We start from the raw sequence: 26663 nt of genomic DNA, 5'->3' as shown, positions 1-26663 counted from the left end.
GCGGGCCTACTGCAGGCCCTGGCAGACAGCAGAACACAGATGTGACAATAGCCATGCCTACTGCCAAGGGGTCACTAAACAAAAAACAGCAACAAGGCATCTCAGTAGTATCGGAGCATAAGTCTCAAGCGAAACCACTGGTCCGGCTTCAGGAACCAAAGTCCGCGGCCACTTGAGATCTGCCAGCCGGGTTGAAGAGCGGCGTCGTCCCCGTCCAGAGGGGGTCGGTAAAGCTGTCATCGGCAATCTGGCAGAAGCTGACAGGAGCGAGCGAGTCGGACCTTGCCGGGTCGGTGTAGGTTGTAGCACAGAGGGCCAGGGGCCCAACTCGACCATTGGGAGGTCAGGGAGGCGGAGGAACTCAGGAAGGTCCGCGGGTTTGCGGAGCGTCACGGCTTGGCCTTTGAGACCCACAAAGAGAGCAAAGGGATAGCCCCACCGGTAGGGGATGCCTCGTTCCCTGAGAAGATCCAGGAGGGGTCGCAGGGCAGCTCTCTGGGCCAGGGTGTGGCGGGAGAGATCTTGAAGAAGCTGGAGGGGAGCACCATCAAATGACAAAGGCGAGGACTTTCTGGCCCTGTTCAGGATCTGTTCTTTGACCACATAGAAGTGGATTCTGCAAATTACATCCCTCGGGTTGGAGCCATCCGGGCCAGGGGGTCTAAGGGCCCTATGCGCCCGATCGATCTCGACGTGGGAGCCTGGCGGTCGACCAAGGAGTCTATTAAACAGTCCAGTGATGGTACTTAAAAGGTCAGGCGCCTTTACAGATTCCGGTAGGCCGCGAATTCATATGTTATTACGGCGGTTACGGTTTTCAATGTCGTCCAAGTGCTGATGTAGGGTATATAGCTGGGTCTCATGGGACTGGATCGTGTCCCGAAGGGCTGAGACCGTAGTCACCAGAGATGTGTGGTCTTGGGCTACAGAGTGAATCCTGGAGTCCAGGACGGCCATTTCAGAGCAGACTTGTGAGAATTCGCACTTGCATTCCTGCAATATGTTAGTGGCAAAACTGGACAAGTCCGCTTTGGTAGAAAGAGAACAGATGAGAGTGCGCAAATCGGCCATCGTTGGCGGCCTGGTGTCATCATTAAACAGGTCGGCTGAGGCAGATGGGGCCCTTGAACAGGGAGAAGGATGTGTAAGGCCCGGCTTTTTGGGAGAAACCCCTGACGAGGGCTGATGGTGCCCGTCCCAGGAAGATCCAGTGGACCAGTGCGGGGAGGCAGCCAGGGAGGGCCCAGGGGAGCGTGATGGGGGCCGGAAGGGGTCCTGAGCAGCATGAGTGTCCTCAGTGAGGTGGGGCTCCGCAGGAGGGGACTGCGCACCAGCCGAAGAGGTCAAGGGGTCCCCCAGGAGATTAGGGGCGGTCGGCCGGTTAGATGGCCAGAAGGGAGAGGCAAGGGGTCTCAGTGAGCATGTCAGCTGGGTGGGTGATTCCCCAGCATCAAATTCCCCATTGTGGAAGTCCAGTGGGGGGCCCCTGTGACTGACCTGCTGGACGGATGTCATCGGTGCTGCGCCCGCGGCAGGAGCTGGTCCAGGCTTGACAGAGGTGCGCTGTAGAGGGCCCGATGGCGGCGGGGAGTAAGGCGGCATGGAGGCCGGAGAGCATGCTGGTCGGCCGCGTCAGGAGAAGACTGAGGGGGCACCGAGGAGGAGCGGTGCCGAAAAGAGCTGTGCGGCCTGGGTCTCCTGGGCTGCCGGGCGGTGAGCGGGTGAGCACGCGGCCTGAGAGCCGGCGCCATGTTGCGATCTGGCATGTGGGCCGGGTAGGCCGGGGCCCGGGGGAGAGACGTGCCGGGCGAAGAGCTGGGGCAGATCTCCTTGAAATGCAGCAAGGGGAGCCGATGGACGGGCTCTACCCTTTTTGAGTGTTTTCCCCATCTTGAGAGGCTTGATTGAAGCGGATTCTGCCAGGGGTGCAGAGGAGCTCACAGAGAGCGCGTCCTCACTCGGTCATGGCTGGTCACGCCCCCCAAAATCAACTTTTTTAAGTACCAATTCAGCTCTGAAGTCTCTTTGAGAAACTTACATAATAGAAACCACCCATAAATTATGCCATTTTAGAAACTATACCCCTCAAACTATTCAAAACTAATTTTAGAAATGTTGTTAACCCTTTAAGTATTCCATAGGAATTAAAGCAAGATGGAGGCAAAATTTCCCTTTTTTTTTTTTTGCAGATTTTCCTTTTTAACCAATTTGGTCCTGTAACACGGGTTAACAACAAGGGTTAACAACAACAAAAAAACCCTCTACATTTATTACCCTGATTCAGCAGTTTACAGAAACACCCCATATGTGGGCGTATACTGGTGTATCGGCACACAGCAAGGCTCTGAAGGCAAGGAGTCCCATATGGTTTTTGGAGGGCAGATTTTGGTGAAATGATGCACCATGTTGTATTTGAAGAGACCCTGAGGTACCCCTACAGTGAAAAGCCCCAAAAGTGGCCACGTTTTTGAAACTACACCACCCAAGGAATTTTTATATGGTGTAGTAAGCACTTTGACCCAACAGGTGTTTCAAAGAATGTATCACACTTGGCTGTGAAAATGAAAATTATTTTTATTTATTTTTTACAAGAAAATGGTGCTTTAGGCTCTAAATTTATTTTTCACAAGCGATAACAGGAGAATATCACCCCACAATTTGCTACCAACTTTCTCTTGCGTACAGAAGTCGAAAACTGCGGTTGGATTTTCTATCTGAAATGGTTTTTGAGGTGGGCAAAAATGGAAATTCTGTCAGTTTTTTATTTTTTATTAGGTTCACCATGTGGTATATATGATAGCTTTAGGCTTAATGCACACGACCGTTGTTCTGGTCCGCATCCGAGCCGCAGTTTTTGCGGATCCATTCCCTTCAATGGGGCCGCAAAAGATGCAGACAGCACTCCGTGTGCTGTCCGCATCCGTTGCTCCGTTACGTAGCCCCGCAAAAAAAAATATACCATGTCCTATTCTTGTCCGTTTTGCGGGCAAGTATAGGCATTTCTACATTGGGCCGCCTGTTCCGGTCCGCAAATTGCAGAAGGCACACGGACGGCTTCCGTGTCTTGCGGATCTGCAATTTGCGGACCGCAAAAAATGGAACGGTCGTGTGCATGAGGCCTTATGCTGCAGGTTGATATTGTTGAATTATGGTGATACCAAATTTTGATATATTTTTTTCATGTTTTACCACTTTTGCATAATAAAATCCCTTTTTATTAAAAATTATATATTTTGCATCACCATATACTAACATCCATAACATTTTATTTTTCTGCCAACATAGATGCTTGAGAGCTTGCCCTTTGCTTGACAAACTGTACTTTTTATCGGTACCATTTTTGGGTACATAAGAGTTTTTGATGACTTGTTATTATGTTTTTTGGGAGGTGAGGTGACCAAAAAAGCTGTTTTGGCATTATTTTTATTTTGTTTTATGCTGTTCATCTGTTGGGTTGGATAATGTTATATATATTTTTATAGAGCCTTTCGTTATGGACATGGCAACACTAACTATGTCTATTTTTTTGTATTAAACAATAACAGCATTTTTGGGGAAAAAAATCATGTTTTTATGTTGTCATTTTCTTACAGCCATATTTTTTTACATTTTTCTGGCTATGGTCTTGTGTGAGTGCTCATTTTTTGCATTTTCACTTGATAAGTTTTTTGGAAAGCGAGGTGACAAAAACAAACTGTTATGGCAAAATGCTTATTTTTTTAAGGCGTTCACCCAATATGATAACTCATATAATATTTTTATAGAGCCGGTCATTAAAGATGTTGCAATACCAAATATGTCTATTTTTTTAAAGTTTTACACAATAAGAGCATTGTTAGAAAAAAAATAATCGTTTTGTGTGACATTTTCTTAGAGCCATTTATTTTTTATTTTTCTAGCTGTGGTCCTATTGGTACCATTTTGGGGTACATTAGACTTTTTGATAAAAAAAAAAGACTTAATTGGGGAAAAGGGTACACTTTATTTATTTATTTATTTATTTATATATTTATTTTACACTTTGTGTCTCCCATACGGTAATACAAGACCTCTGGGGGACGCATTTCTTTCTTTTTTCTATTGATTTCTCCTGTAACTGAATTCTCCTGTCACATATTAGCCCCAGTTACAGGGGGAATACACCCTCAGAGAGGCTGTACAGCCTCACTGCAGGGCTGATCACGGTCTCAGGAAGACCTGACCGCTCCTGCACTCCCTTGTCCACGGAGGGCCAGAACAGGAAGTGGCATATCGCTTCCTTTGCTGAATACACGGTGCTCCTACAGCGCTGTTTATTCAGCTATCTAGAAGGCAGGGATCTCTGAATGGATGTTCCAAAACGTCCATTCAGAGATAAATCCTGACCCCCATGATGCTTATAGTCTATGAGCAAATGTGAAGAAGGACCCGCACTCCCTTTTCTTGCAAATGAAGATATGCTTTTATCTAGTGCATAATAACATCACAAGTGACACGTTTCGGCTCAAGCCTGAGCCTTCATTGCTTGATTACATATTTATATTTTCACATATTTTAATAGTACAGAAATTTAGAGACACAGCAATACCAATTCTGTTTATTTTTAGAAGAAAAATTGTGAAAGGGTGTCACAGAATTTTTTCTATTTTTGTGGGTTTGTTTTTACATTTTTAAAGACTTTATAAAAAACTTTTTTTCTGTTAATTTTAGTCTGCTTAGGGGACTTAAATGTCCGATCTTCTGAACACTTGTAGACTGCACATAGACTGCAATAGTATAAGCAGTTTCCTATGACAAGCCTGGGAGCCTTCATAAGACCCTAGGCTGTCGTACAGGCTCCGAATGGAGGACAGAAGAAGCCCCCTCCTGTCTTACTGCATACGGTATATGCCACATTCACTATTGACTGCAACATATGAGGGGTTAAATGACCTGGATCTGAGTTTTCCCCAATCCCTGTCATTGTGGCCGGGTGTCAGCTGTCTTAACCACCCTGTCCAGAGTGAGCTCAGCACGTAAGTCTACTCCATACATTTATGTCCTGTGTGTGTAAGGATTAAATTTATTAACAGCTGTTTATTTTGGATTTATTATTCTACATGCTTGGGAGCATAGGAGCCTTCATTAGACCCTAGGCTGCCGGACGGGCTCCGAATGGAGGACAGAGGAAGCCCCCTCCTATCTGACTGCTCAGATGCCACGTTCACTATGCTTGTACATGTCCATGCTTAGATATTAAAAAAATGATGTTTACATTTTTTTCAAGATCACCAAATCTTTCTTGCCTGCAATGATGAAAAAAAATCGAGGTCACATAGCTACCGTGGCTTCTGTATGTGGTCATCTTGGCTTAACATATATGGTAGATTACTGGTAAGTATAATTATTTCAATTCAAAACCATTCAAATTACACCATTCAATTACATCAAAATGATCATCAGAGAGCAGCATATCACCAGGCAAAAATGAAGAATTTCCCTCTGTATTGTAAGGGTATTTTAACCACCTCCGGACCGCCTAACGCAGGATTGCGTTCCGGAGGTGGCAGCGCTGCGCAGAGTCACGCATATACGCGTCATCTCGCGAGACGCGAGATTTCGCTCAAAGCCGGCCCGCGCATGCGCATCGCGGGCCGGCAAAATTAAAAGAAGTATTTCGTCACCAGCCTGCCAGCAACGATCATTGGCTGGCAGGCTGGCGATTTTCAAAAAATCCAATCCAAAGTCATATAACAGATCATATTAGTAAATATGATCTGTTCTATGGCTTCTCTGCTCCTGTGCTGGTCCTTTTCGTCGGTTGGATCCAGCACAGGAGCAGACTGAACTGTGAGTACACCAACACTACGCCTTAGCCCCAGATCACCCACCTGCACCCCAATTAACCCTTTGATCACCCCTTTGATCGCCCCTGTCAATCACTAGTGAAAGGAAAAAAAGTGATCAGTGTAAACTGTCACTTTTTTTTTTTCACTGGTATTGGCTGTTAGGTTTTAGGGATAGTTTAGGCCCCTTGGTTAGGTAGTTAGCGTCAGTTAGTGCCCACCCCACCGCAGTCACTTTTATTCGCTGTTTAGCGTATCGCTAATCAGCATTTGTACTTTTATAGTATCTGTAAGTGATCAAAACTGATCACGGTCAGATCTATAATAGTATTAGTGTCACCTTAGCTCGCCCTCCACCCAAAACGCAGTGTTTGCCCGATCAGGCCTGATCGGTCGCCCACACGTGCGTTCACCCACGCCCGCCCCACCGCAGTGACAAAAAATATTTTTTTTTTGATCACTGCACATTCATTTTACACGCACTGCGGCGATAAAAAAAATCAGTTTTGATATTTTTTATCAACCGCAGCAGCCTCCGGTACTTCGTTAGCCTCCCCTTTGTAAGACAGGTTTGCTTTTTTTCTTGGGTAGTCTCAGGGAATACCCCTAAATTTAGTAGTCCAAAATGTCAAACAGGGGGTATTCTTCTGAAGAGGCCTACAGGATTCTGACCCAGTCGGATGAGGAGTGGGAACCCTCATCTGACGAATCTAGCGGGTCAGAATATGAACCTGTGGAAAGCAGTGGCTCTCTGACCCAAAGTTCGGACGAGGAGGTGGAGGTCCCTGGCAGCACCAGGCGTACCCGGCCCCATGTCGCTAGACCACAGGTTACGCAGGATCCGCTTCAAGAGCAGCAGAGTGGGGCTGTCGCTGCCGGATCACGTGGTGAGGCATACACCAGCAGCGCAGCCCTTCCTGGACCTAGTACCAGCACTGCCGTACAACCTGGTGAAGTAGCGAGCACCAGAAGGGCAGTTTAAGCTGGTACGGTGGCACGTGCACTAGTTACCCCGTCGCAGCCACCGCACAGACAGGCCCGTAGAGCCCCTAGAGTCCCTGAGGTGCTGGCAAATCCTGATTGGCAGTCACCAACTTCAGCCGCACCAGTAGTTCCCCCTTTCACCGCCCAGTCTGGAGTTCGGGTTGAGACGGCTCAAATCGGTTCGGCCCTGGGATTTTTTGAGCTGTTCTTGACTGCGGAGCTCTTGGACTTAGTCGTGGCAGAGACCAACCAGTATGCCACACAATTTATAACCGCAAACCCGGGAAGCTATTATGCCCAGCCTTTCCGGTGGAAACCAGTCCAAGTTTCCGAACTTAAAATTTTTTTGGGCCTTCTCCTCAACATGGGCCTGACAAAAAAGCATGAATTGCGGTCATATTGGTCAACGCACCCAATTCATCACATGCCCATGTTCTCTGCTGCTATGTCCAGGACATGATTTGAGACCATCCTCCGTTTTCTGCATTTTAGCGACAACACCACCTCCCGTCCCAGAGGCCACCCTGCTTTTGACCGGCTCCACAAAATTCGGCCCCTCATAGACCATTTCAACCTGAAATTTGCAGATTTGTATACCCCTGAGCAAAACATCTGCGTAGACGAGTCCCTAATACATTTTACCGGGCGCCTTGGCTTCAAACAATACATCCCAAGCAAGCGTGCCCGGTATGGGGTCAAATTGTATAAGCTCTGTGAAAGGGCCACAGGCTATACCCACAAATTTCGGATCTATGAGGGAAAAGATCAGACCCTGGAGCCGGTCGGTTGCCCTGACTACCTGGGGAGCAGTGGGAAGACAGTCTGGGACTTGGTGTCACCCTTATTCGGCAAGGGGTACCATCTTTATGTGGACAATTTCTACACAAGTGTGGCCCTCTTTAGGCATTTGTTTCTAGAACGGATTTGCGCCTGTGGCACCGCGCGAACTAGTCGCGTGGGCTTCCCCCAACGGCTTGTAACCACCCGTCTTGCAAGGGGGCAGAGGGCTGCCTTGTGTAACGAAGAACTGCTCGCGGTGAAATGGAGAGACAAGCGTGACGTTTACATGCTCTCCTCCATTCACGCAGACACGACAATCCAAATTGAGTGAGCAACCAGTGTCATTGAAAAGCCCCTCTGTGTCCACGACTATAATGCGCTCATGGGAGGGGTGGACTTCAATGACCAGATGTTGTCTCCGTATTTAGTTTCCCGCAGAACCAGACGCTGGTATAAGAAGGTGTCTGTATATTTGATTCAATTGGCGCTGTACAATAGTTTTGTTCTCTACAGTAAGGCTGGGAGAACAGGATCCTTCCTCAAATTCCAGGAAGAGATCATCGAGAACCTCCTTTACCCAGGAGGTTCCGTGGCCCCATCCACCAGTGTAGTTAGCCGTCTACACGAGCGACATTTCCCCAGTGTCGTTCCTGGTACCTCAACCCAACCGTCACCCCGAAAAAGATGTCGTGTCTGTAGCAGGAGTGGAATAAGGCGTGACACCCGCTATTTCTGTCCTGACTGTGCTGACCACCCTGCCCTATGCTATGGAGAGTGTTTCCGGAAGTACCACACACAGGTACACCTAGCATAGGGATCACATCTCACCAGGACAGGCACACAGGGCTATTAGGGCCCATTCACTGACAGCTGCTGCAAACCTCTCCTTTCACCTGGGATAAAGTGCATAACGTACTTCGCCACATCTTTGGGCGATTTGCGCTTTGCACATTGTCCCATGGGGAAGGAGAGGTTTGTTCTATAAAGGTAAAAAAAACTAAACAAAAAAAAAAATACCGGTAAGTAAAAAAGTTAAACGTTCAGTTAAAAAAGTTTAAAAAAAGTTTCTATGTTCTGTTCAACAGTTAATAAAGTTATTGCTTTGCGGCCTGGTTTTTTCTTTTTTGTTTTGTTTTTTTTACCTTTCAGGTGGACCAACCGATCGACTAGCTGCAGCACTGATGTGCATTCGGACAGAAGCATTGCGCTGCTGTCAGATTACACGCAAGTCGGTGTATGCGGCGCTGCAAGACGAGATTTCTCCTCTGCAGTAAAAGATACGTTTGCCGAGGCATATGAGCTGAGGAGGTGGCGGTGTTCATATACTTTGGCAAACACTTTGTATATATAAAAAAAAAAATCCCGGCAATGATTTATTCATCCACATCGATTGATGTGAATGGAGAAATCTGGTTTGCCAGGACATACGAGCTGAAGTGGGTATGGATGTTGGGCGGAGCTCCTATGTCCTGGCAGACGCCTTTCCCCTCCTTTTTCTTTTTTTGGCAGAGATTTTTTCATCCACATTGATCGATGCGAATGAAGAAATCTGTGCCGTTCATTTTTTTCTTTCAGCCCAGAGGCTGAACGGAAAAAAAAAATCTCATTACCCGTATGCTCAATATAAGGAGAATAGCAGAAACTCCTAATGCTGGGCATACATGTAATGATTGCGGAGACCCTCAAATGCCAGGGCAGTACAAACACCCCACAAATAACACCATTTTGGAAAGAAGACACCCCAAGGTATTCGCTGAGGGGCATATTGAGTCCATGAAAGATTGAAATTTTTGTCCCAAGTTAGCGGAAAGGGAGACTTTGTGAGAACAAAATCAAAAAAATCAATTTCCGCTAACTTGTGCCAAAATTTTTTTTTTTTCAATGAACTCGCCATGCCCCTCATTGAATACCTTGGGGTGTCTTCTTTCCAAAATGGGGTCACATGTGGGGTATTTATACTGCCCTGGCATTTTAGGGGCCCCAAAGCGTGAGAAGAAGTCTGGTATCCAAATGTCTAAAAATGCCCTCCTAAAAGGAATTTGGGCCCCTTTGCCCACCTAGGCTGCAAAAAAGTGTCACACATCTGGTATCTCCGTACTCAGGAGAAGTTGAGGAATGTGTTTTGGGGTGTCATTTTACATATACCCATGCTGGGTGAGATAAATATCTTGGTCAAATGCCAACTTTGTATAAAAAAATGGGAAAAGTTGTCTTTTGCCAAGATATTTCTCTCACTCAGCATGGGTATATGTAAAATGACACCACAAAACACATTCCCCACCTTCTCCTGAGTACGGAGATACCAGATGTGTGACACTTTTTTGCAGCCTAGGTGGGCAAAGGGGCCCACATTCCAAAGAGCACCTTTCGGATTTCACAGGTCATTTACCTACTTACCACACATTAGGGCCCCTGGAAAATGCCAGGGCAGTATAACTACCCCACAAGTGACCCCATTTTGGAAAGAAGACACCCCAAGGTATTCCGTGAGGGGCATGGCAAGTTCCTAGAATTTTTTATTTTTTGTCACAAGTTAGTGGAAAATGATGATTTTTTTTTTTTTTTTTTCATACAAAGTCTCATATTCCACTAACTTGTGAAAAAAAATAAAAACTTCCATGAACTCACTATGCCCATCAGCGAATACCTTGGGGTCTCTTCTTTCCAAAATGGGGTCACTTGTGGGGTAGTTATACTGCCCTGGCATTCTAGGGGCCCAAATGTGTGGTAAGGAGTTTGAAATCAAATTCTGTAAAAAATGACCTGTGAAATCCGAAAGGTGCTCTTTGGAATATGGGCCCCTTTGCCCACCTAGGCTGCAAAAAAGTGTCACACATCTGGTATCTCCGTACTCAGGAGAAGGTGGGGAATGTGTTTTGGGGTGTCATTTTACATATACCCATGCTGGGTGAGAGAAATATCTTGGCAAAAGACAACTTTTCCCATTTTTTTATACAAAGTTGGCATTTGACCAAGATATTTATCTCACCCAGCATGGGTATATGTAAAAAGACACCCCAAAACACATTCCTCAACTTCTCCTGAGTACGGAGATACCAGATGTGTGACACTTTTTTGCAGCCTAGGTGGGCAAAGGGGCCCACATTCCAAAGAGCACCTTTCGGATTTCACAGGTCATTTTTTACTGAATTTGATTTCAAACTCCTTACCACACATTTGGGCCCCTAGAATGCCAGGGCAGTATAACTACCCCACAAGTGACCCCATTTTGGAAAGAAGAGACCCCAAGGTATTCGCTGATGGGCATAGTGAGTTCATGGAAGTTTTTATTTTTTGTCACAAGTTAGTGGAATATGAGACTTTGTATGGGGAAAAAAATAAATAAAAAATCATCATTTTACACTAACTTGTGACAAAAAATAAAAAATTCTAGGAACTCGCCATGCCCCTCACGGAATACCTTGGGGTGTCTTCTTTCCAAAATGGGGTCACTTGTGGGGTAGTTATACTGCCCTGGCATTCTAGGGGCCCAAATGTGTGGTAAGGAGTTTGAAATCAAATTCTGTAAAAAATGACCTGTGAAATCCGAAAGGTGCTCTTTGGAATATGGGCCCCTTTGCCCACCTAGGCTGCAAAAAAGTGTCACACATCTGGTATCTCCGTACTTAGGAGAAGGTGGGGAATGTGTTTTGGGGTGTCATTTTACATATACCCATGCTGGGTGAGAGAAATATCTTGGCAAAAGACAACTTTTCCCATTTTTTTTATACAAAGTTGGCATTTGACCAAGATATTTATCTCACCCAGCATGGGTATATGTAAAAAGACACCCCAAAACACATTCCTCAACTTCTCCTGAGTACGGCGATACCAGATGTGTGACACTTTTTTGCAGCCTAGGTGGGCAAAGGGGCCCACATTCCAAAGAGCACCTTTCGGATTTCACAGGTCATTTTTTACAGAATTTGATTTTAAACTCCTTACCACAAGTTTGGGCCCCTAGAATGCAAGGGCAGTATAACTACCCCACAAGTGACCCCATTTTGGAAAGAAGAGACCCCAAGGTATTCGCTGATGGGCATAGTGAGTTCATGGAAGTTTTTATTTTTTGTCACAAGTTAGTGGAATATGAGACTTTGTATGGAAAAAAAAAAAAAAAAAAATCATCATTTTCCACTAACTTGTGACAAAAAATAAAAAATTCTAGGAACTCGCCATGCCCCTCACGGAATACCTTGGGGTGTCTTCTTTCCAAAATGGGGTCACTTGTGGGGTAGTTATACTGCCCTGGCATTCTAGTGGCCCAAATGTGTGGTAAGGAGTTTGAAATCAAATTCTGTAAAAAATGACCTGTGAAATCCGAAAGGTGCTCTTTGGAATATGGGCCCCTTTGCCCACCTAGGCTGCAAAAAAGTGTCACACATCTGGTATCTCCGTACTCAGGAGAAGTTGGGGAATGTGTTTTGGGGTGTCTTTTTACATATACCCATGCTGGGTGAGATAAATATCTTGGTCAAATGCCAACTTTGTATAAAAAAATGGGAAAAGTTGTCTTTTGCCAAGATATTTCTCTCACCCAGCATGGGTATATGTAAAATGACACCCCAAAACACATTCCCCACCTTCTCCTGAGTACGGAGATACCAGATGTGTGACACTTTTTTGCAGCCTAGGTGGGCAAAGGGGCCCATATTCCAAAGAGCACCTTTCGGATTTCACAGGTCATTTTTTACAGAATTTGATTTCAAACTCCTTACCACACATTTGGGCCCCTAGAATGCCAGGGCAGTATAACTACCCCACAAGTCACCCCATTTTGGAAAGAAGAGACCCCAAGGTATTCGCTGATGGGCATAGTGAGTTCATAGAACTTTTTATTTTTTGTCACAAGTTAGTGGAATATGAGACTTTGTAAGAAAAAAAAAATAAAAAATCATCATTTTCCGCTAACTTGTGACAAAAAATAAAAAGTTCTATGAACTCACTATGCCCATCAGCGAATACCTTAGGGTGTGTACTTTCCGAAATGGGGTCATTTGTGGGGTGTTTGTACTGTCTGGGCATTGTAGAACCTCAGGAAACATGACAGGTGCTCAGAAAGTCAGAGCTGCTTCAAAAAGCGGAAATTCACATTTTTGTACCATAGTTTGTAAACGCTATAACTTTTACCCAAACCATTTTTTTTTTACCCAAACATTTTTTTTTTATCAAAGACATGTAGAACAATAAATTTAGAGCAAAATTTATATATGGATGTAGTTTTTTTTGCAAAATTTGACAACTGAAAGTGAAAAGTGTCATTTTTTTGAAAAAAAATCGTTAAATTTCGATTAATAACAAAAAAAGTAAAAATGTCAGCAGCAAAGAAATACCACCAAATGAAAGCTCTATTAGTGAGAAGAAAAGGAGGTAAAATTCATTTGGGTGGTAAGTTGCATGACCGAGCAATAAATGGTGAAAGTAGTGTAGGTCAGAAGTGTAAAAAGTGGCCTGGTCTTTCAGGGTGTTTAAGCACTGGGGGCTGAAGTGGTTAAAGTGTAACTGTCATTTTTTTTTTATTTACTAGTTTATTAGAGCTAGGCATTTATACCTGAGTTAGTCTGTCAATGATTGTCAAAAGATCTGTAATTACCTTATAATAACAGCTTTCATTAATGTCCCCTGTCCATTTCCACTGCTCCCTTAACCGTTTCATGACCAAGGGTCATTGATACCCCCATGACAACGTCTAATTTTGCAAATCTGACATGTGTCACTTTATGTGGTAATAACTTTGGAACACTTTTATTTATCCAAACCACTCTGAGACTGTTTTCTCGTGACACATTGTACTTCATGATAGTCATAAATCTGAGTCAATATATTTCACCTTTATTTATGAAAAAATCCCAAATTTTCCCCTAAATTTTTTAAATTCGCAATTTTCTAAATTTCTATTTGTCTGTTTTTAAAACAGAAAGTTATACCTCATAAAATATTTATTACTTAACATTCCCCATATGTCTACTTTATGGCATCATTTTGTAAATGAAGAAGAAGAAGGTCACGGCACTCCAAAAGCTAGTTCAATGTTCTTTAATCCACCAAATGTTCAGCAGCAACGTTTCGACAATAGTCTTTATCAAGCTACATGTATGTATTTATGTAGCTTGATAAAGACTATTGTCAAAACGTTGCTGCTGAACATTTGGTGGATTAAAGAACATTGAACTAGCTTTTGGAGTGCTGTGACCTTCTTCTTCTTCACTGGTAATTTGGGGGTCTCTGAGGCCGAGACCTGACGCCACGAGCACCGCCGCAAAGTTTTTTTGAATGCTTTCAAGTAAGTGGTGCTGTCCTACCATCCATTTTTTGTTTGATCATTTTGTAAATGTCATTTTATTTTTTTAGGACGTTAGAAGGCTTAGAAGTTTAGAAGCAATTCTTCAAATTTTTAAGAAAATTTCCAAAACCCACTTTTTAAGGACCAGTTCAGTAGAGATGGCCTTGCGGTTCGCCCGGCGGTCGTTTCGCAGTGAACTTTGCTCATTCGCGATATTCACACCCGCCATATTTTTTTGCGTAGTGCTGAATTTTGACCCATGACGCATCCATCAGGTGGGACAGGACAGCCAATTGAGATGTTTCAGCACATGGACACACCCCATACCCTATAAATAAACCCGATCTGGCAGCCATTTTACATTCAGGTTTTTGCCAGTGTAGGGAGAGGCTGCTGTATGGAGCAGGGACAGACTGTTAGGGACACCAAACGCTAGCTAATAGGGACAAAAAAGTCCTTTTAAGGACTGGTATAGGTGTGCTATCGGTAGGTGTGACATACTGAGGGGTGTGATATACTTATAATATACTTTCTAACATAGAAAGTATATTATAGTGCATTTGTATTGTGCAGCAGTTGTGTGCGGTTCTGCTGAGATACCGCAGCTAGCTAGAGGGACAAACGCTATTTGAACTAACTAATTGCAACTGGTGTGATATACCTGTTGCCCCCCCCAAAAAAACTGATTGAGGGGTGTGATATACCTATAATATACCTTCTAACATAGAAAGTATATTATAGTGCGTTTGTATTGTGTAGCAGTTGTGTGCGGTTCTGCTGAGATACCGCAGCTAGATAGAGGGACAAATGCTATTGGAATAACTAATTGCAACTGGTGTGATTCACCTGTTGTCCCCCAAAAAAATGATTAAGGGGTGCGATATACCTGCTTCCACAAAATACTGATTGAGGGGTGTGATACACCGGCTTCCACAAAATATTGATTGAGGGGTGTGATACACCGGCTTTCACAAAATATTGATTAAGCCCTGAGATACACCGGCTTCCACCAAATATTGATTAGGGGTTTTATTTACCAGGTTCCAGCAAATGCTCATTAACCTCTTCCGGACACAGGGCGTACAGGTACGCCCTTATGTCCAGGTACTTAAGGACACAGCCCTGTGTATTTTTGATCACCACCGGCGGGCGGTGATCGGAACCCGGTGCCTGCTCAAATCATTGAGCAAACACCTGGGAAAAATGCGCCGGGGGACCCCCCCCCCCCCCCCCCCCGTGTAGGCGATCGCAGCAAACCGCAGGTCAATTTAGACATGCGGTTTGCTGCGTTTCTGGGTTATTCGGGTCTCTGAGGACCCGATAAACCGGAACAGGATGGTGATCGGTGGTGTGTTTTTACCCCACCAATCACCATCCTTTTGTGTCCGGAGCCTGAGGAGAGAGGAGCGCTGCCTGCACGTGTGGATCTGAGCTTTTTTCTGTTAGTTTTATAGATAAGTACGTGAACAGCCGTGCCCCCACACACACGCACACTGAATAAAGATTTAAATGCACGCAGACACACACTCCCCTATGGCCCGCCGGATGTTCTCGGCCGAGGAGGCATACGCCCAGCTTGCCTCTGAGTCCGAGAGTCCTAGTGAGGACGAGGATGACCCCACTTTCCTGTTGTCATCCGCGTCCTCCTCATCATCTAGCGATGATGATGAGCCCCCAAGGCGCCGGAGACGCCGCCAGGCGGAGCAAGGGGACCGCCATGCTATGGACCGTGTGGCCCACCCTAGTACGAGCAGCTCTGGGGCTCGTACTAGTTTTCCGGCCCACCAGTTAAATCCACCGGAGCCCCCTGCCGGTGAACTTGTCTGGTGTACCCCAGAGCGATTTGAGCCCGTGATTCCTGAGTTTGTAGGCCAATCAGGAATCAAGATTTCCACCGTGGGCTTCACTGAATATGACTTTTTTAATCTTTTTTTCAGTGACCAACTGGTAAATCTAATGGTGGAGAAGACGAACCTGTACACCCAACAGTTCGTTGCTCAACACCTGGGCTCCTTTTTGGCTAGGCCCGGTGGCTGGACCCCGGTCAGTGCAGCTGAGAGGAGGACATTTTGGGGCCTCGTGCTGCACATGGGCCTAGACAAGAAACCTAGTGTCAGGCATTACTGGAGTGGGGACGTCCTCTACCAGACCCCACTTTACAGTACGGCCATGACACGTACCCGGTTTGAGGCCATCCGGAAATGCCTGCATTATTCAGATAATGCAGCATGTCCCCCCCAAGGTGATCCTGCCTATGATCATCTGTATAAGATATGGCCGGTCATCGATCACTTTGGGGCAAAATTTGTACAGGCCTATGTACCTGGAAGGGAGGTCGCGGTTGATGAGTCTCTCATTGCGTTCAAGGGTAGACTCATTTTCCGCCAGTATGTTCCCTCAAAGCGGGCGAGGTATGGCGTGAAGCTGTACAAACTTTGTGAGAGTACCTCAGGGTACACTTACAAGTTTCGTGTGTACGAGGGGCGAGATTCCCGTATTCAACTCCCAGAATGTCCCCCCACTCTGGGTGTTAGCGGGAAACTTGTGTGGGACCTTATGCACCCACTGCTAGATAAAGGTTATCACCTGTACATGGATAACTTTTATACTAGTATCCCCTTGTTCCAGTCCCTCGCCGCCAGATCCACGTCCGCTTGTGGGACCGTGCGGAAAAATCAAAGCAGCCTCCCTGCCCACCCCCTCCAGGTAACTATCCCCAGGGGTGAGACCCGTGCCCTTACCAGTGAAAACCTGTTGCTGGTCAGATATAAGGACAAGAGGGATGTCCTTGTACGGTCCACAATTCATGGTAACGGCATCACCCCTGTCCCTGTGCGAGGTACCGCGGCAACGGTCCTTAAGCCCGATTGTATCGTCAACTACAATCGGTATATGGGAGGAGTTGATCTCTCTGATCAAGTCCTCAAGCCATATAACGCCATGCACAAAACCCGGGCATGGTACAAAAAAGTTGCGGTCTACTTGGTGCAGGTTGCCTTGTACAACTCTTTTGTGCTGTCCCGGAGCGCTGGCAACACAGGGACATTCTTTCAGTTCTATGAGGCAGTCCTCAAGGCCCTGATCTTTTCAGACCGGGAAAGAGCAGACCGAAGTACCTCAGGAACTGGAGGCGCCCGGATCGTCCCTGGCCAACACTTTCCAGGTGTGGTCCCCCATACTGGAAAGAAGGGACGAACCCAATAAAAGTGCAGAGTGTGTTGCAGGAGGGGGATACGGAAGGACACCACTACTCAGTGCGACACGTGCCCCGATCACCCGGGCGTCTGCATTGACGGTTGCTTCAGGGAGTACCACACTTCCATGGAGTACAAAATTTATATCCCAATTTAGCCACTGACAATCGGATAAAAAAACTGGTTCTCAGACTTGACACCAAAAAAAATTGTAAAAATTAAAATAATTTTATAAAAGTATACAAATTAGGTATCGCCATGTCGGTAATAATCTCCTCTATAAAAATACCCCATGACCTAACCCCCCAGATTAACACGGTCCAAAAAAAAAAAAAACGGTCCAAAAAAAGAACTTTTTTGGTCACCTTACATAACCAAAATTTTAATAGCAAGCGATCAAAAAGTCATATAGCCCCCAAAATAGTGCCAATAAAACCGTCCTCTCATCCCACAAAAAATGAGCCCCTACATAGGATAATCGGCTAAAAAAAAATAAAAAAAAAAATAACTCAGACTTTAGAGATACCAAAAAAAAATTTGTATCAAAAAGGATAATATTGTCTAAAACCTAAATAATTGTAAAAAAAGTTGACTTATTAGGTATTGCCGCGTCCGTAAGAATCTCCTCTATAAAAATACTCCATGACCTAACCCCCCAGATTAACACGGTAAAAAAAAAAAAAAAAAAACGGTACCAAAACAGCTATTTTTGGCACTTTTCCATTTCAATCCGTTTTTTCCGGTAACAAAGCAAGGGTTAACAACCAAACAAAACTTAATATTTATTACCCTGATACTGCAGTTTACAGAAACGCCACATTTGTGGTCGTAAACTGCTGTATCACTAAAAGGCAGGGCGCAAAAGGAAAGGACCGAGATGGTTTCTGGAAGGCCGATTTTGATGGCCTTTTTTATTGACACCATGTCCCTTTTGAAGCCCCCCTGATGCACCCCTAGAGTAGAAACTCCCTAAAAGTGACCCCATCTAAGAAACTACACCCCTCAAGGTATTCAAAACTGATTTTACAAACTTTATTAACCCTTTAGGTGTTGCTCAACAGTTAATGGCAAATGGAGATGAAATTTCAGAATTTCAATTTTTGGTAACCTTACCTCAAAAAAATTTAATATAGAGCAACCAAAAATCATATGTACCCTAAATATAGTCCCAACAAAATCGCCACCTTATCCCGTAGTTTCCAAAATGGGGTCACTTTTAGGGAGTTTCTACTCCAGGGGTGCATCAGGGGGATTGATACAGGACACGGCGTAAATAAACCGGTCCATAAAAATCAGCCCTCCAAAAACCACACGGCGCTCCTTTCCTTCTACGCCACGCCGTGTGGCCGTACAGTAGTGTACGACCACATATGGGGTGTTTCTGTAAACGGCAGAGTCAGGGCAATAAAGATACAGTCTTGTTTGGCTGTTAACCCTTGCTTTGTTAGTGGAAAAAATGGGTTAAAATGGAAAATTTGCCAAGAAAATTTAATTCTCAAATTTCATCCCCATCTGCCAATAACTCTTGTGCAACACCTAAAGGGTTAACAAAGTTCATAAAATCAGTTTTGAATACCTTGAGAGGTGTAGTTTCTTAGATGGGGTCCCTTCTAATGGAGTTTCTACACTAGGGGTGCATCAGGGGGGCTTCAAATGGGACATGGTGTAAATAAACCAGTCCAGCAAAATCTGCCTTCCAAAAACCATATGCGCACCTTTCTCTCTACGCCCTACTGTGTGCCCGTACAGTATTTTACGGCCACATATGGGGTGTTTATGTAAACGGCAGAGTCAGGGCAATAAAGATACAGTCTTGTTCGGCTGTTAACCCTTGCTTTGTTAGTGGAAAAAATGGGTTAAAATGGAAAAGTTGGCAAAAAAATGAAATTCTCAAATTTCATCCACATTTGCCAATAACTCTTGTGCAACACCTGAAGGGTTAACAAAGTTCGTAAAATCAGTTTTGAATACCTTGAGGGGTGTAGTTTCTTAGATGGGGTCCCTTTTAATGGAGTTTCTACACTAGGGGTGCATCAGGGGGGCTTCAAATGGGACATAGTGTAAATAAACCAGTCCAGCAAAATCTGCCCTCCAAAAACCACACGGCTCTCCTTTCCCTCTACGCCCCGCCGTGTGGCCGTACAGTAGTGTACGACCACATATGGGGTGTTTCTGTGAACGGCAGAGTCAGGGCAATAAAGATAGTCTTGTTTGGCTGTTAACCCTTGCTTTGTTAGTGGAAAAAATGGGTTAAAATGAAAGATTTGGCCAAAAAATGAAATTCGCAAATTTCATCCCCATTTGCCAATAACTCTTGTGCAACACCTAAAGGGTTAACAAAGTTCATAAAATCAGTTTTGAATACCTTGAGGGGTGTAGTTTCTTAGATGGGGTCCCTTTTAATGGAGTTTCTACACTAGGGGTGCATCAGGGGGGCTTCAAATGGGACATGGTGTAAATAAACCAGTCCAGCAAAATCTGCCTTCCAAAAACCATATGGCGCACCTTTCCCCCTACGCCCTACTGTGTGCCCGTACAGTAGTTTACGGCCACATATGGTGTGTTTATGTAAACGGCAGAGTCAGGGCAATAAATATACAGTCTTGTTTGGCTGTTAACCCTTGCTTTGTTACTGGAAAAAATAGATTAAAATGGAAAATTTTCCCAAAAATCTAAATTTGAAATGTTATCTCCATTTGCCATTAACTCTTGTGGAACACCTAAAGGGTTAACGACGTTGGTAAAATCAGTTTTGAAAAGCTTGAGGGGTGTAGTTTCTAGAATGGGGTCATTTTGGGGTGGTTTCTATTATATAAGCCTGAACTGGTCCCTAAAAATTGGGTTTTTGAAAATTTCTGAAAAATTCCAAGATTTGCTTCTAAACTTCTAAGCCTTGTAACATCCCCAAAATATAAAATATCATTCCCAAAATGATCCAAACATTAAAGTAGACATATGGGGAATGTAAAGTAATAACAATTTTTGTAGGTATTACTATGTATTATAGAAGTAGAGAAATTGAAACTTGGAAATTAGCAATTTAAAAAAAAAAAATTGGTAGATTTGGTATTTTCTTATAAATAAAAAAAAAAATTCTTGACTTCATTTTACCAGTGTCATGAAGTACAATATGTGACGAAAAAACAATCTCAGAATGGCCTGGATAAGTCAAAGTGTTTTAAAGTTATCACTACTTAAAGTGACACTGGTCAGATTTGCAAAAAATGGCCTGGTCCTTAAGGTGAAATAAGGCTGTGTCCTTAAGGAGTTAAGGGGTTCTATATACCTGTTTCCACAAAATACTGATAGATGGGATAGAAATACCGGCTTCCACCAAATATTGATTGAGGCCTGCAATACACCGGCTTCCACCAAATATTGATTAAGGGTTTTGATATAGCGGCTACCAGCAAATACTCATTAAGGGGTTCTATATAACTGTTTCCACAAAATACTGGTAGAGGGGATTGATATACCTGTTTCCACAAAATATTGATTGAGGTCTGCGATACACCAGCTTCCACCAAATATTGATTAAGGGGTTTGATTTACCAGCTTCCAGCAAATACTCAATAAGGGGTTCAATATACCTGTTTCCACAAAATACTGATAGAGGGGATTGATATAACGGCTTCCACCAAATATTGATTGAGGCCTGCAATACATCTGCTTCCACCAAATATTAATTAAGGGGTTTGATTTACCAGCTTCCAGCAAATACTCATTAAGGGGTTCTATATTCCTGTTTCCACAAAATACTGATAGAGGGGATTGATATACCAGCTTCCACCAAATATTGATTGAGGCCTGCAATACACCTGCTTCCACAAATACTGCTCTTCTATTGGGACTTTGTCACAGGGTCATTTAAAAAAAAGGCAGAGGAAGAGGCAGACCAATCTGCAGGGGTGGTAGGGGTAGGGCAGGTGCACCAGGCCGGAGCCTAAGTGGGAAGTTGGAGAAGGTGCATGTGATTACGTCAAAGGACGCACCAGAGTTGGTTGAGTGGCTCACTCAGCCTCTCAGCCTTCCGCTTCTGCACCCTTCTCATCCTCTGTATCTGCACCTTCCTCACTCTCTGCTGTGTGCCCCCCCAAAGACACCACCACCACCACCATAGCCCCTCCACTCGAGTCAGAGGAATAATTTTTCCATCCATTCCCAGACCTTACCGATGCGCAGCCATTCTTGGCATCAGATCAGGAAGAGGAGGTAGCAATGGCCGCCACCCAGCGGTCTGACGACAGTACCCAGGTCAGTCAAAGGACTGAGGTCCCCGCTGTTGCTGCCTACTACGAGATCTCTAATATCAGTGGTGGTGAAGGTGACGATGATTATGTGTCGATGGATGTTACATGGGTGGCCACAAGAGACGAGGAGGAGGGGAGTTCAGAGGGCAAGACAGAGCAGCAGATAGGGGGTAGAAGGAGGAGAAGCAGGCAGAAGGCAAAAAGCAGACTGAAAATGTATCCACCATGCATGGTCACATTTGGCGCTCCCAGGACGTCGGCACATGGCTCCGCAGTGTGGGCTTTTTTTTAACGTGTCAGCTGCTGACAATAGTGTTGCCATTTGCAGCCTGTGCTGTCAACGCATAAGTTGCAGTAAGCCCAACACTCACCTAGGGACGACCGCCTTAAGAAGGCACCTGGCCTCCATTCACCGAGCCCAGTGGGAGCAACACCGTCAGAACCCACAAAGCCACACTCCCAGTGCTCCACGCCCTGCCTCTTCTCCTTCTCCTCTCTCCTCCTATTTGTCCTTCACTCCACCGTGCCGTCGTCACGTTCATCTGGCAAAAGGCAGGCTTCCGTGGCCCAAATGTTCGAACGTAAAAAGTTGATGATGCCGGATAACCCTCTTGCCCAACGTTGACTGCTGACTTTTCGGACCTGCTAGCCCACGAACTACTGCCATATAAACTGGTGGACTCTGAGGCCTTTAGAAAATTTGTGGCCATTAGCACACCGCAATGGAAGGTCCCCGGAAGGAAATATTTCTCCCAGAAGAGCATCCCAGAGCTATATGGCCACGTTCAGCGGCAAGTGAACGTATCTCTGGCACACAGTGTCGGTGCCAATATGCATCTGACCACAGACATGTGGTCTAGCAAACACAGGCAGGGAAGGTACATAACTTTTACTGCCCACTGGGTAAACCCTCTGACGGGCGTCAAGCATGTAACCCGTGGCTCCCGTGTTGATTTGGTGTTACCGCCACGGATTGCATGCAGGCCTGCCTCTTCTTCTCCTACTCCATCCTCTGTCTCCTCCTCGTCTGACTCCTCCTTTTCCACTGTTACCGCCTCTTCCGCTGTGCCCCCAAGCTTCCCAGAACCTATTCGACGAGCGAGGTGAGACGTTGCCATGCTGTGCTGCGGCTGTTGTGCCTGGAAGCCAAGAGCCACACTGGTCCTGCACTGCTTTCAGCTCTTCGGTCACAGGCCGATCAGTGGCTCAATTTGACAGTTGGTAAAGTGGTGTGCAACAATGGTGCCAATCTGCTGAGTGTGCTGAAACAGGGCAACAGTACACACGTGCCGTGCATGGCACACGTCCTGAACTTAGTCGTGCAGCGAATCGTTGCCAAATACCCCGGGGTCCAGGACGTCTTGCAGCAGGCCAGGGAAATCTCTGGCCATTGTAGAAGATCTTACATGGCCCCTCAGACGTCTGATTTGTGACAGCCCGACGCACTGGAACTCCACCTTGTATATGTTTGATAGGCTGCTCCAGCAGCAACGTGCCATTGACGACTACCTGTACCAACTCTGCAGCAGGACAGGTTCTGGGGAGCTTGGTTTCTTTTCACGGCACCAGTGGCTGCTCATGAGCGACGCATGCAGACTTCTGCGGCCATTTGATGAGATCACCAAACTGGTCAGTCGCAGCCAGGGTGCTATCAGTGACATCGTGCCTTACTCCTTCTTTCTGGAACGTGCATTGCGTCATGTCATTGATCAAGCCGTTGAGGAGCAGGAGCTGGAAGATGAGGAAGTCGCAATGCTGAATGAATTCCCATGGGAGGCTACTCAATCTGAGACAAGTCAGCAGGAGTTTAAAGAGGATTCAGAGGAGGATGGTGCCTGGGGAAGGAGCAGGAGCAAGAAGAGCCAGCTTTAAACTTTTCGGGGATCCCTGGTGTTGTCCGTGGATGGGGGGAGGAGACCGAGGACGACATTCTCCTGGGCGATGAGCAGGATCCAGGGCGCTACACCACTTGCAATTTAGCGCAAATGGGGGCCTTCATGCTCCAGTGTTTGAAGAGGGACCCCTGTATAAAAAGCATAAAGGGCAAGGACCAGTACTAGGTGGCAACGTACTTAGACCCCCGGTACAAACACAAAATGGCGGACATGTTACCAGCATCACAGAGGGCTGTCAGAATGCATTATTTCCAGGCCTTCCTGCAAGAGATGCTGCATTCTGCTGTTGCAGGCGCTGGCAGAGGAATTTCCACCCACAGAGAAACAGTTGCGGGTACCAATCCTACCACGCATGCAAGAAGAGGGCGGTTTGAAGATGTGTTGGTCACTTCGGATATGAGATCATTCTTGCCGCCAACCAATCAACAGCCACCCTCCGGATCCAGCCTCAGGGAACGCCTAGACCAGCAGGTGTCCGACTACATCGGGTTAATGGCCGATGTGGACGCTCTGAGAAGCGAGGGACCCCTGGACTACTGGGTGTGCAGGCTTGATCTGTGGCCAGAGCTGGCAAAATTTGCCATGGAACTCTTGGCTTTCCCCTCATTGAGTGTCCTATCCGAAAGGACGTTCAGCGCAGCAGGGGGGATCGTGACAGATAAGCGGACTCGCCTAGCTCCCAAAAGTGTGGACTATCTCACATTTCTAAAAATGAATGAGGCATGGATCTTCGAGGAATTCAACACCTGTGATGACCACGTTTAATTGAATTTCCTCATGCTAGCCCACACATATCCGCCATCACACAGAACAAAGAATGGTCCCTGTCTTATGTAAATACAGCGGCATAAAAGGCTTTTTCTGTCCGGTGAATGCCTAATGTTTAGGGCCTGTACTCCACTGGTCTGCAGTAAAATTGGTATCAAATGACCGTATAATATACCTCCAGCCACATAATCACTTGATCTTTTTTGTACTGTGAATGCCTAATTGTTGGGGCCTCGGAGGAATTCAACACTTGTGATGACCACGTGTTATCGAATTTCACCTATTATCATTTGGGGTTTATTCAAGAGGTGGGATTTTGTTAGCCATGTTTTTAATCCAATTTTATATTTTTAAATCTTTTAAACATTTGTATTTGATATGTATTTGTACTGGCCTACAGTAAAATTGTTATCCAATGACCGCCTAATATACCTCCAGCCTCATAATCACTTTATCTTTTCTGTCCGGTGAAGGCCTAATGTTTGGGGCCTATACTCCTCTGGACTGCAGTAAAATAGATTTTCATTGACCGTCTAATATACCTCCAGCCACATAATCACTTGATCTTTTCTGTACGATGAATGCATAATTTTTGGGGCATATAATCTAACTGGCCAACAGTAAAATTGTTATACGGGGACCGCCAAATGTATCTCCAGCCACATAATCACTTGTTCTTTTCTGTATGGTGAATGCGTAATGTTTGGGCCCTGTACTCCACTCGCCTGCAGTAAAATTGTTATCCAATGATCGCCTAATATACCTCTAGCCACATAATCACTTGATCTTTTCTGTCCGGTGAATGCCTAATGTTTGGGGCCTGTACTCCACTTGCCTGCAGTAAAATTGTTATCCAATGATCGCCTAATATACCTCTAGCCGCATAATCACTTGATTTTTTCTGTACAGTGAATGCATAATTTTTGGGGCATATAATCTAACTGGCCAACAGTAAAATTGTTATACGGTAACCGCCTAATGTATCTCCAGCCACAAAATTACTTGTTCTTTTCTGTATGGTGAATGCCTAATGTTTGGGGCCTGTACTCCACTGGCCTGCATTAAAATTGTTATCCAATGACCGCCTAATTATACCTCCAGCCACATAATCACTTGATCTTTTCTGTCCGGTGAATGCCTAATGTTTGGGGCCTGTACTCCACAGGCCTGGAGTAAAATTGATATCCCATGACCGTCTAATATACAGTGGATATAAAAAGTCTACACACCCTTGTTAAAATGTCAGGTTTCTGTGATGTAAAAAAATGAGACAAAGATAAATCATTTTAGAACTTTTTCCACCTTTAATGTGACCTATAAACTGTACCACCCAATTGAAAAACAAACTGAAATCTTTTAGTTGGAGGGAAAAAACAAAAAATAAATAAATAATGTTTTGTTTTGTTTTGCAAATCTAATATGTCAGTTTCTGCGGTAATAATTTTGGAAAACGTTTACTTATCCAAGCCATTCTGACACTGTTTTCTCATGACACATTGTAGTTCATGTTAGTGATAAATTTGTGTCAATATGTTTCACCTTTATTTATAAAAAAAATCCAGAATTTACCCAAAATTTTGAAAAATTAGCAATTTAACATAGTAACATAGTACATAAGGCCGAAAAAAGACATTTGTCCATCCAGTTCGGCCTGTCATCCTACAAGTTGATCCAGAGGAAGGCAAAAAAACCCTGTGAGGTAGAAGCCAATTTTCCTCACTTTAGGGGAATAAAAAATTCCTTCCCGACTCCAATCAGGCAATCAGAATAACTCCCTGGATCAACGACCCCTCTCTAGTAGCTATAGCCTGTAATATTATTACACTCCAGAAATACATCCAGGCCCCTCTTGAATTCCTTTATTGTACTCACCATCACCACCTCCTCAGGCAGAGAGTTCCATAGTCTCACTGCTCTTACCGTAAAGAACCCTTTTCTATGTTTGTGTACAAACCTTCTTTCCTCCAAACGCAGAGGATGTCCCCTCGTCACAGTCACAGTCCTGGGGATAAATAGATGATGGGATAGATCTCTGTACTGCCCCCTGATATATTTATACATAGTAATTAGATCTCCCCTCAGTCGTCTTTTTTCTAACGTGAATAACCCTAATTTTGATAATCTTTCAGGATACTGTAGTTGCCCCATTCCAGTTATTACTTTAGTTGCCCTCCTCTGGACCCTCTCCAGCTCTGCTATGTCTGCCTTGTTTACAGGAGCCCAGAACTGTACACAGTACTCCATGTGTGGTCTGACCAGTGATTTGTAAAGTAGTAGGAATATGTTCTCATCACGGGCATCTATGCCCCTCTTGATGCAACCCATTATCAAAAGGTTTTTAAGATTTAAAGGGATACCATATAAAGTAATCACTTTACATTCCCCATACGTCTACTTATGTTGGCATTATTTTGTAAATATCATTTTGGTTTCTTTAGGATGTTAAAAGGCTTAGAATTTTAGTAGCTATTTTTAAAATTTTTAAGAAAATTTCCAAAAGCCACTTTTTAAAGGACCGATACACTTCTGAAGTCAATATAGGGGCTTATGTAATAGAAACCACCAATAAATGACTCATTTTAGAAACAACACGCCTTAAGTTATTCAAGTGTAATTTGACCAATTTTTTTTAAATTACCACAAGAATTAACGGAAATTTCAAAATGTAACTTTTTTTAAACTTTCCATTTTAATCCTTTTTACTG

The 26663-nt window shown here is 44.7% G+C and overlaps 1 protein-coding gene across 1 annotated transcript in view; it reads left to right on the top strand.

Moving 5' to 3' along the window:
* The window catches only part of LOC120989758 (17-beta-hydroxysteroid dehydrogenase 13-like), a 174799-nt gene that overhangs the window by 127378 nt on the left and 20758 nt on the right, over positions 1-26663 (top strand). The window contains exon 4 of the mRNA XM_040418054.1: positions 5246-5352. Coding sequence (XP_040273988.1) covers positions 5246-5352 — 107 coding nt within the window. The remainder of the gene's footprint in view (positions 1-5245; positions 5353-26663) is intronic.

The sequence above is a fragment of the Bufo bufo genome, chromosome 2, assembly GCF_905171765.1.
Source record: "Bufo bufo chromosome 2, aBufBuf1.1, whole genome shotgun sequence".
NCBI lineage: Eukaryota > Metazoa > Chordata > Amphibia > Anura > Bufonidae > Bufo > Bufo bufo.
The sequence above is the reverse complement of the archived record's forward strand: the minus strand, read 5'-3'. Positions and strand labels throughout refer to the sequence as shown.